General features: G+C 38.8%; 2 protein-coding genes across 2 annotated transcripts in view; both read left to right on the plus strand.

Annotated features, from left to right (window-relative positions):
- Positions 1-586, plus strand: part of LOC118408247 (G-protein coupled receptor 84-like) — a 15,483-nt gene extending 14,897 nt beyond the window's left edge. Inside the window, exon 3 of the mRNA XM_035808905.1 lies at positions 11-586. Within this exon, the coding sequence (XP_035664798.1) occupies positions 11-586 (576 nt within the window). The remainder of the gene's footprint in view (positions 1-10) is intronic.
- Positions 587-3,790: 3,204 nt separating this feature from the next.
- LOC118408248 (alpha-2A adrenergic receptor-like) lies at positions 3,791-6,792 on the plus strand. The gene is made up of 2 exons (XM_035808906.1): positions 3,791-3,833; positions 5,576-6,792. Exons 1-2 carry the CDS (start codon positions 3,791-3,793, stop codon positions 6,790-6,792), a joined length of 1,260 nt encoding a protein of 419 aa, XP_035664799.1.
- The last annotated feature ends 5,635 nt before the right edge of the window (positions 6,793-12,427 follow it).

Here is a 12,427-nt window from a genome sequence, read left to right on the forward strand (position 1 = left end):
AACCATCCAGGTGACAAAGCCTGTAGGAAATCTAGAGGGTGTGGTGTGGGTGTGGGACGAAATGTCCACATCAAGTGATGACGGACAGAAAAGCAGTAACTGCACAGATCCAAGTAAACAAAAGAGCACCATGATCTTAGTCGCTCCAGCACCAGGCACTGGTCAAAACGACCAAGGCAAAAAATCTCCCTTAAGTGATGAGGAACAGAAGGGCAATTGCCGCATAGAGCAGGATAAAGTCCAAAACATGACCCTAACTGCCGCCACTGTGTCAGATCAGACAGGCAAAACTGAACGACAGCAGCACGCTGTCCCTTTCAGCAGCTCACAAAACTGCAACAGTGCTGCCGAAAGGCAGATCACCAAAATGATGATGATGCTGTTTGCTGTCTACACTCTGTGCTTTATGCCCTTGACCCTGATGGTGTTTTTTTCGAGTAAAGTTCCAGCCGAAGCCTTTACTGTTGGCCAGCTGTTGGCCGCATTGAATGGTGCCCTGAACCCGATCGTATACGGCGTCATGAACAAAAACATTCGCCAGGGGTACAAGAATATCTGGGACAGGGTCCTCAACTTCATAATGTGAGTTTCTGTCAAATATTTGGCATCGAATGTTTGATGAAGCTATATCGGAAAACGGCAATCGGCATTGATATAACGTTATGTGTTGATTAAGAAGAAACCGTAAGATGAACGTTTTTAGGCCTTTATAAGGCATGGGTGTATCATTTATTCTACCCGGGAATGCATATCGCCTGCTGGTGCTTTTAAAGATTCTTGGGGTGTGGTGGGGTTGGGATGCGCGGCATAAAATAGAACGACATAACATAATAGCATATGATCATATCATATCATATGATCATAATGGGAAAATAGATAACTAATTGAATAAGTTCATTAAATAATGAACATTGTAAGAAACAATTTTAACGTAAAACAATTAAATCAACATAACTTTAAGAAGCATGAAATTAGACTTTGTCCGGAAATTAAATGTGAATTCAGGTAATCAAGCAGTTCATCAAATTAAGTATAAAATAACTAAGCGTGGAAATTGCATATCAATGTGTGGTAAGTCACGTGGTATGTATCGTATTGTTCGTAAATAAGTAATTGTCAGTCAGTCATAGTCATATGGTGTAATTATGCGAGTAAATAAAGCCTAGTAAGTTCGAAATGTCAAATTGAATGGTCACTAATAAGCCGTCAAAGCGGGACTGCATGTGGGCAATTGGATATCTAGATTTGCAACAAAATTGGAGCTTTCAGCGTTTGCTAAAGAAAGAAAGAAAGAAAGAAAGAAACGAAAATTGACAGGTTTCGTTGGCAAGCTCCGGAGCATGTTATACTTTAAATACAGTTCTTGACTTTGCTGTTTAATTATGATCTTAATATGATCGAAATATTTGTCTAAAGAAGTGTTTACGACGAAATCAATATGATTGAAATATTTGTCTAGATAAATGTTTACAGCGAAATCATCGCTGCTGTCTTGGTTGAACCTTGTTCTGTTATTTGTTGCAATTCAATAGAAATGAAAGAACATCACGAATATTTGTCAACAGTAAGTCTTGTGCGTTGTGCCAATTGTCGCATAGTAAAGTTCATTTAATCACAAATATGGTATTTTCATTTGTGTTTGGAGGATTGACTCTTTAGATGTACCTTGTTCTCCTGTACATTGTATGTAGAACATATTGTGATGTACGTCGTTTAGAATTGTGACGAAATGTTTGTCAAAACTTGTACATTGTTCTAATTGCTGCACAATGAAGTTGATTTATTTATTCATAGAAATCATAAATTTTGTTAGAAATGAATGAAGTTTCAGATGTGTTTTGTTCTATTGTACATTGTATATAGAATACATGATGTTAGTCATTTAGAATCATTATGAAATATTTTTCAGAACTAGTTCCACTAGTTGCACAGTAAAGCTCATTTAATCATAATTATTACCGTTGTCAACTGTGTTAGAAACGATTGAATCTTTGGATTTTCCCTTTTGGATGTCTTTTTTATTGTATGTCTACTAGAATACATTTTGAAAGTCACTTAGCAGAGTAAAATCTATTTATTCTAACATATATATTGTTAATTGTGTTGAAAAAATGGAATCTGTTAGATTTACTATTATTATATGCTTTCAAGAACATTTGATGCAAAATTCATTCTGTAAGTCATTTGGAATTGTTATGAAATATTTGTAAAAACCTGCACGTTGTACCAAGTGCTGCACCGTACAGTTAATTTATTAATTGATATTATCAATGTTGTCAAAAATGAAGGAATTGTTCTATGTTTTTCGATCTTGTAAATTGTATGTTAAAACACTTTGGGAGTTATTTTCTCGAGCAATATACATTGTCTTAAAACATTTGGCTCTGTTGTGTGCTTGAATGAACAGTTTATTTGATTAGCATAACAAATCTAGGTTGGATTTAACGTTAACACATCTGGAGACGGTTATCAAGTTATTACAGTTACTACATCACAACTTCACAATTTAAAGACGAGCTTATTATACATCACAAGACCCCTTACTCACACAGGGACAAAGACAAGCTTTGATAGAGACAGTCGCCTGTCACTGGACAAGATGGCGTATTACTTATTAAGACCATAATCAAAGTCCATTGAGTCTTCGTCAAAACCTCATTATTAGGTACTGTATATCACGCGTATACTGTATTCAAATGGCTCCTGAAGGCTGATATAAATAGAGAGAAAACTCTTCTAGCGTACGTCGGCAAAGCATTCCAGATGACTGGTAACGTTGTTTGGGATACGTTCATCAAGGTGGTTTGTATTGCAGTGACAACGAGTTTGTAATTGACAAACATCCACCAGTCTATATATGATCTTTGGAGGCCCTCACGATCGTTCACTCTGCGTCTGCACACATCTCCTTTCTGCAGTCCTGCAAATATATATCTGTTTCTAAATGGCAGTTTTCAACACTTTGACAGGCGGGTGAATTACAATCTGTGGTTGCAGTGTTAATGCAGTAATGTTCGCGGTGGTCTTATGTTGAACTTTGCGGTTTTCGTTTCACCGAAAACTCACAACAACCACGAAAAAATTATTTCGTATTCTCTACCCCTACTACTGCATTGTCTAAGCGCTACGTGTACATGTACGTACAGTACTTTGTACAGTGTTATGATGTATTGGAGGCGCATGTTTCGGTGTGGGCGCATGAATACTTAAAAAACACAAAATGAATGTAAATCCGATCTTTGAACATACATATGTATATATTTATCAAGAAGTACCACGTATTCAGAGGGTAGATACGGTTAGATAAGTGAAATTTGATCGCGCCAAAACTGTCGAAAATTAAATGTTCTGTACGTCTGTAGCACGCTTGCTCGCTGTCTAGTAGGTAGTACCGCTTCTATAAAGGTGGCCGGGTTTCCATTACTACTTCTTGGTCAAACTTAGAAGATTTTGACCTTTGTTTTTGCCTTCCAAAATTTGCACGCATGGACATAATCATGATAACATTCTTGTGCTTCAATCTGCTATTGCCACATAAGCAATAACGATATGTTTTTCTTGTGGAAAAAAACACTTATGAATGGCTGCTAGGCGCTACCCTGCAAGAAGAGGAAAATTCTTAAGATTTTTATGTCCCATGTGAAAAATGATTATGTTTGCACGACGAATTTTGTAATTTGCAAATTTTTCTTTGTTTTGTAAGCCCTTCTGTCGTGAGGTGCTATACGGGCTGTTTTGCAAGCGTCAGAACCGACGAATGGTGGAAGTTTGTTGACATCCAACTTTTGCCATGGCAACTGCCGGGGAGTATGTCGTCATTGTCATCAACGGAAGTGAGTTTGTGCTTTTGCCTCCTTTTCTTGAAATTATATTGTGGTATCTTGTTTCCCGTCCGTCTTCAACTAGCTTTTTTTATTTCATTCTTCATAGAGAAACTGTAAGGGAAGACAACAGACAAAAAATATAGAATTATTTTAGATAATGACAGATACAACCTGTTACCTTTTCTGGACCATTTCTTTTGACCTCTACATTGCAATTGGCAACTTCAAGTTATGTGAAATTGTCGACGAGCTGCGGACGTTCTTCTTGATGGCCAGGAGATCGGCCGATTTTATGATCGGCCGATTTTATGATCGGCAGAGGGTTACGCGTATATTTCACCTATTAGTAAAGATTGGCCCTGTCACATTGAGCTATACTAGGCTCGGGAGATACCTTGGGAATACATCTCTGATCATAATAGATTTTAGATGATATAAGATGCAACCTGTTTCACGTATATAAGTTATCCAACTCAATGCATTTAGCCCATGTTGGGCAGGAAATATGCAATAAAGATCATTGTCATTGGGCATTGGCATTGTCAATAAACCTTCCATCACATGGCGCCGCCTTTTGCATTCGGATGGTAGTAAAGAACATTACCCGCATAAAGGCAATAATGCAGTCAGTTTTGATGTCTTTGTTGTGGGAATTCTTTAGCCTGTTAGCCCATAGCAAATTAATTTTATTGATGACATCAGTGTGCGCTTTTATTTTCGCCTGATTTCAGACAAAAGACTATATTTTTCTCCTCTATGGGGATGGTCATATAGACCAATATAGGCAAACATGTTGTGTTGCAGCCTAATGATTATTAGAAGAATACTTGTAGAAGTGACACTAGGAAGGTAGCCATGACTATAGTTGCAGAAGTGAAACTTGTTAGATAGCTGCCACTAAAACGTGCCACTAATATGGAAGCCATGAATGTAGTTGCTAGCTTGGCAAGTCATACCAGTGTACCACACTAAATTTTTACTAGTTCACTTCTTTAATATAGGAATGAATGTCTTGTCAGTTGTGATGCCACGTTGTGTCACTTTAGAAATCTTGTGACAACGTCGATGGTGTCTATTTTGAAAAATTCGTTTTTTTCGCGCTATCTCATTATTTTTGCACTATGCATATGATGTCATCAATAAAATTTAGTCACTGTGGACTTACTAGTAATGGATCGCACGAGCAGAATAGGAATGATTCTAGAAAAAGGCAATTGTGTGACCAAGTATACACGGTACCGCAGGAGCCATAATGTCAGAAGTACACGCTGATTCAAAGAAAGTCAACATTTGCGAATTGACGGAAATCTGGTAAAATTCACCCGACTTACGGGCGCACGCCATTCAATTTGAGGTCAAAGATCAACAAGGCGGTCAATGCTTGCCCGTCACCCGGACTATGATTAGATATACTTGGATCTCAAAGATAGTCGGCAGTAAGTCGCAGATGTTAAGAACAGGTTTCGTGCTCAGCGAACATCGGTCAACTCCTAAACATCGTCAACGATCCCCAGTATTAAGGCGCTGATCAAGAGAACATTGAATTTGTTACTGCCAAAATGTCATTTGGAGCTTGTAGACTCGGCGTCCGATCGATTTTCGCGAAATATGACAGTGCTAGTACCATTATATACTTTTAAATCAAAATGTCACCAATAAGATGTGTAACTCTGGTGAGTAAAGAAGCTTAAAATGTCCTGTTTAGCATTTCCTTTTTACTGATGATGAAAACTATTCATTGTTCCCTACAGTCAGCATCGTGGTGACTGTTGTCGGTGGCCTCCTCACCATACTGGTCATCTGGACACGTCCAGCCCTACGGAAACTGGTCAACGCGCCTCTGGCCAGTCTTAGCTGTGCAGATATCCTCTTCGCCACCTTGTATTCCCCCTTTTGGATCCAACAAATCCAAAACCCCCAATGGGAGCCCCCATCAGCACTATGCTGGTTTCTTGCTTTCGCCACTTCAGTGCTGTTTGGGGTATCGTTAAGTCACATGTTGTGTATCGCTCTCCAGCGTTACTTAAAGATCTGTACCAACAGTACAAGTCTGAATTCCACACATGCCCTCGTCATCATGCTCTTGCTCACATGGTTGGTCCCCATCGTTTCATTCTTGCCTGTTCATATCGGTGAAGAAGTAAAGGTGGAGCCGAAAATGAAGTTTTGTTCCATGGGAAATTCTGACAAACACTGGGAAAAAATTCTCCCAGCCATTGTCAACTTCATCACATATATTGCTACCCTGGCCTTATACATTCTCATCCAGAACCATGTGAGGAAGAGTAAGAAACGAGTCCAGGCTAACGCACAGGGCCCTTTGGCCCGTTTGACAGTGAAATACACACGAGGGGAGGGGGGTGGTACTAGTGGTGCCGGCCCTTCCACCAAGACAGAAACCGGCAAGGTGGCAAAGCCTGTACGAAATCTGGAGGGTGTGGTGTCGGTGGGGGAGGAAATGTCCTCATCAAGTGATGACGGACAGAAAAGCAATGACTGCACAGAGCCAGGGAAACCCAAAGTCACCATGATCCTTGTTGCTACAGCGCCAGGCAAAGGTAAAAACAAACAGGGCAAAAGATCCGAATCGAGTGATCAGATCCGCAATAAGTCAGATGAAGCCCAAAGCATGACCCTAACTGTCCCCACACTGTCAGATCAGACAGGCAAAACTGAACGACAGCAGCATGCTGTCCCTTTCAGCAGCTCACAACAAGGTACCAGTGCTGCTGAAAGGCAGATCACCAAAATGATGATGATACTGTTGGCTGTCTACACTCTATGCTGTATGCCCATTATCCTAATGGTGATTTTCTCGAGTAAAATTCCAGCCGAAGCCTTCACTGTGGCTCAGCTGCTAGGATTATTGAATGGTGCCCTGAACCCGATCGTATACGGCGTCATGAACAAAAACATTCGCCAGGGGTACAAGCATATCTGGGACAGGGTCCTCAACATTATAACGTGAATTTCTGTCCAATGTTTGTCATCTTAGTTTGACAAAACTATGTTGGAAAACGAGTACCGACAAACGGTATTTATGTAACGATATGTGTTGATTAAACAGAAAAGTTAGAAAGTACATGCCTTTCACAAATAACGCATTGACCAGTGACAACGAGTTAGATTTCTATCAATTGTACTGAGAAAAAACGACGACATAATGCAACCAAAAATGGAAGAGGGTTATATTGTGACTATGGAATGATGTTCGATGATACTCGATCCAATTCTTTTGATTATATGCGAGATGTGTATTTTGTCAGTTGATCTGTAAAATCACACTTAATCAAGATGTTCGACTTCATAGCTGTTAGGCCAGATATTTGATTTGGTAAGAGTTAACTTTATAACATGCTAGTTTAAGGCATTTTCATAGTTAGCCCTTGTAATTCAATGTAAATGTGGGACTAAACGACATAAACAACACAACAGATGCGCGTCACCCTGCATTTAATTAGCTCTATGAAATGCAATTTTTAAACATCTTAGACTATAAAATATCCTAAATGTCCATATCCAAAAGCAATGACACTATAACTGTACTACACCATTGGCCGTACCGACGTACGATATAATTTTACCTTTTGTTTGGTTACCTGGGAGACTTTTCATCTAGAGAGGAACATAGTTGTGTCGATCACACGTTTCATTTCATTCAATTCTTTCATGTATCATTTATTCTACCAGGAAAGGCATATCGCCTGCTGGTGTTTTTAAAGATCGGGGGGGGGGGGGGGGGATCCGCGACATTAAATAGAATGACATAACATAATATCGTATGACCATAATGGGAAAATTAATAAGTAAATGAATGAATGACTTTATTAAATTATGAACATTGTAAGAAACTAGTAAAACAATTAAATAAACATAAATTAGTATAACATTAAAGTTTAAATTAAATGTGAATTCAGGTAATCAAGTAGTTCATCATCTTAAACAAAACAGCTGTGAATTTTCATATCAATGTGTAGTAAATCACACATTTAGGTGGTATGTATTGTATGGTTCGTAAATAAGTAATTTTCAGTCAGTCAGTCATAGCCATAGTCAGACGGTGTAATTAAAAATGTCAAATTGAGTGGTCATTAATAAGCTGTCAATGGCCGCGTGGCGCAATCGTCAGCACGTTTGACTCAGGTCCAGAAGGTCCTGAGTTCAAACCCCGACGTGTCACCGGTCTTGTGCCCTTGGGAAAGGCACTATACACGACTTTCCTATATAGGCTACAAAAGTCTTCAGCAAATTGAAGTTGGTAGCCTCAAAAACGAAGAAGAGGGGCTGCATGTGGGCCCTTGGATATCGATCCGGATTTGCAACAAAATTGGAGCTTTCAGTGTTTGCTAAAAAAATTGAAAAAAAAATTAAGGAACGGTAATTGATAGGTTTCGTTGGCACGCGTCGGAGCGCCGGAGCATGTTATACTTTGGATACAGTTTTTGACTTTGCTGTTTGATTAATATGAATATTTGTGTTTACGAGAAAATCAATATGATTGCAATATTTGTCTAAATAACTGTTTACGGCGAAATCATCGCTGCTGCCTGGGTTGACTCTTGTTCTGTTTTGCTGCAATTCAATAGGAATGAAAGAACATCACGAATATTTGTCAACAGTAAGTCTTGTGCGTTGTGCCAATTGTCGCATAGTAAAGTTCATTTAATCACAAATATGGTATTTTCATTTGTGTTAGGAGGATTGACTCTTTAGATGTACCTTGTTCTCCTGTACATTGTATGTAGAACATATTGTGATGTACGTCGTTTAGAATTGTGACGAAATATTTGTCAAAACTTGTACATTGTGCTAATTGCTGCACAATGAAGTTGATTTATTCATTCACAGAAATCATAAGTTTTGTCAGAAATGAATGAAGTTTCAGATGTGTTTTGTTCTATTGTACATTGTATAGAATACATGATGTAAGTCATTTAGAATCGTTATGAAATATTTTTCAGAATCTGTTCCAGATTGTGCACAGTAAAACTCATTTAATCATAGATATCAACGTTGTCAACTGTGTTAGAAACGATTGAATCTTTGGATTTTCCCTGGATGTCTTTTTGATTGTATGTTTACATGAATACATTTTGAAAGTCACTTAGAATTGTCACAAGATATTCTTCAAATCTTAACTTTGTACGTCGTGCCAAATGCTGCAGAGTAAAAGCTATTTATTCATAGATATATATTGTTGATTGTGTTGGAAACAATGAAATATTTGGATTTACTATGCTCTCATGAACATTTTATGCAGAATTCATTTTGTAAGTCATTTGGAATTGTTATTAAATATTTGTAAAAACTTGCACGTTGTAGCAAGTGCTGCACCGTACAGTTAATTTATTCATACATATTATCAATGTTGTACAGCTAATTTATTCATATATATTATCAATGTTGTCAGAAATGAAGGAAATATTCGATGTATTTTTATTTTCTTGTAAATTCTATAGAAAAAAAATGAGTCATTTATTCGAGCAATAGATATTGTCTTAAAACATTTTTGCCTCTGTTGTGTGCTTGAATTCAACATTTATTTGTTTTGCCTAACGGCTAAATCTCCTTTAGGTTTAACATTAACACAGTAGCATTGCACAGTAGGTACCAGCTATGTAATACCATACTGTCATATCAAGCTTGTTCAAAAGAACAAGGATCATAATTTGGACTCAGTAGCCTTTCATGTCCTATCAACTATAGGAAAGGCACACTGGACCATTAACAAAATGTGAAGGAAACATAGAATCTATTTATGACAGCAGTATTGTTTTGCTTGCAGTGAAATGTTTTAGATAATGTGGGGCAAAAAAAGCAATAGACGTTTTTAATCAATATTCTTTTGGGAGGCCCTTCAACTCACTCGTACCAAGGAGGTTCGTACAGAGAGGATGTGGTTTAAAGTATCAACTCCCGAGTAGTTTAGCTAATGGATATGGTCGGTATGACGGTCTATATTTCCTCTGATGGAATATCGGTTTTATAACAGTACTAGTCGTTTTTTTATTGTAGTTGCTATCTTGTGGCCGAGCCTCGTAGAGCCTGCTGTGTAGTAGTAAGCCCAATAGAGATACATGTAGAAACCGACTTCAATACAAACATGCTGTCAGAGAAAAACGCGAGAATTCTAGACTACAGCCTGCTAAAAGAGGCGAGGTAGAAAAGGAAGAATCTTCTGCAGTAAAAAGACTAAAATTGCCTAACCAGCTGCCGCTTGAGTCACTAGCTGCAGCAAAGTCCACACGAGAACAACTAGACCGACACTGCTACTTTTTATTACCTCCATGAAATGTCATGGAATGGAGGTTATATTTTCTGTTATGTGTCTCTGTCTGTGTAGATGATTACTCAAGAACGGCTAGATGGATTGGTTTCATACTTGTTGTGTTGGTGGGGTGTGATGAAAGCTCGAATCGATGAGATCTTGGGAGCCGTATCTGTCGTTATAATCGATGTAATAATATCAGAAACCCCCCTATATCTGCGATATATTGGAACAGGCATCGTGCTTTAAGTGTTTGTTAATGGGCTTAGCTGCAAGCAGATAGTGAGGTGACAGCTGTTTGGGGAACCCCCAGTAGTTTTATTTATGTCTGCTTAGGACTGTTTGAAATATTTGTAACAGTTGGCACAGTAGTTACCTCCATGAAATGTCATGGAGGTTATATTTTCTGTTATGTGTCTCTGTCTGTGTACAAGATTACTCAAGAACGGCTGAATGGATTGGTTTCATACTTGTTGTGTTGGTGGGCTGTGATGAAAGCTCGAATCGATGTGATTTTGGGCGCCGTATCTGTCGTTATAATCGATGTAATAATATCAGAAATCCCCCTATATCTGCGATATATTGGAACAGGCATCGTGCTTTAAGTGTTTGTTAATGGGCTTAGCTCCAAGCAGATAGTGAGGTGCTCTGAGGCACATAGTCAAACCTCAATAATGCTGACAACCTTAGACAGTTTAAATGCCAAACATCAAGCTTAAGGAACACCACGCTACCATATGCTGTCGACCTCTTAAACGCAGATTACACAATTAAGTGTCACATTTTAATAATTACTAATCAGATGGACATCCTCTGTGTCATTAAATAAATACACCACTAATCCCATAACATTTATAACCATTACTCTCAGATACAACTGACTATAAACATACATACCACCCACAAAAAAGCAATAAATATTTCATGGAGGTATGAGGTCCCCGAACTCTAGTTTTTGCTGTTTTTCCCATCTTCGCGGCGTGAGTTTCGAACCGCCAGTCAGTAAAAAAAACACCGAGCAATTCGGAGAAGCCAAGCCTATAACGGTGATTGTTGCTACAAGGTCGCCACAACATGCATAAACAAACACCCTTCCTGTCATGATGAATTAGAGGACTACAATACGTACATATAGATACACCATGGCAACTCTAGTTTAATGGACTGTATGAAACTATGATTGCACGGCCCGGTGCATGTGTATGTGTACGGCCACATTGTATTCTTCAATGGATCGAGCTTTTATACACAGATATAATTAGATGGGCGAAGTGAGCAAAAAGACTAACACCCTTCCTGTCATGATGACAAATACATTCACCATGGCACCTGCAGGTTAAATGGACTGTATAAAATTATGATTGTCCCGTCGCTCGCAAGCTATGACCCGGTTTAATATATAAAGTGGTCACAACTCGGATCGTAGGACACCGTACGATGAGGTCAGAAGAGCGCACCTAGCTAGTGTGTCAATCGCAGTGAAATCATAGTAAATCGGGCAGCCTCTTATGATACATATTAGTTATGCAAATTAAGTGCCAGTTTGCATAATTTGCACTTGAAGATGTACATCTCTATCAAAGCTACTCAATTTCATCTAAATTTGTTTTCCCCTTGTTCAGTTACCCGCCTTAGAAAATTTTGAAAAAAAATGCCCCTGCAGTTGCAGAGCAACCTGCTAGGGAACCCAAACATATATCACATATCACATATTCCTTACGTCATAGGATATCTGCCACCAAAAAATCAAGACCACAGCACATCCAAGATACAAAAAAACAAATTTCTGCTCGGTACCAAGGTCACATACCAGGGGGCCCAAAATTGACCTTGACCTTTGTCTTCCTAACACCTACCAACCTACCAAATATCATCGTAATTCATCCAGAGGTTCCTGAGTTATGCTGACCATATCCGGAAACAAACACACACACACACACACACACACACACACACACACACACACACACACACACACACACACACACACACACACAAACCAAAATGCCAAAGGTCAGTACAAGTGTATCATTCCACTGTCTCCTTTAACATTACAAGAGATGGCATTGGAGCGCCTCCTGTCAGCACACAACCTGGTAACGACATTACCGACCGCAGTAATGCAGCGACCTCGAGTGATGACATAAGGTACTGCAGCCAGGCAACAACTGTTATATACGGACCACTTGCCGTAGATCTCAGACGTTTAACGTCACAACCACAGAACAAGTTCAATACAGAATGTGGCATACATTTGAATTGTTGTCTTCTCTTCTTAAACTGCGTGGTAAACTTATCATTCAGTAACCCCGGACCAAAACAATTAACAGCTCGT

Source organism: Branchiostoma floridae, unplaced genomic scaffold, assembly GCF_000003815.2.
Source record: "Branchiostoma floridae strain S238N-H82 unplaced genomic scaffold, Bfl_VNyyK Sc7u5tJ_1561, whole genome shotgun sequence".
NCBI lineage: Eukaryota > Metazoa > Chordata > Leptocardii > Amphioxiformes > Branchiostomatidae > Branchiostoma > Branchiostoma floridae.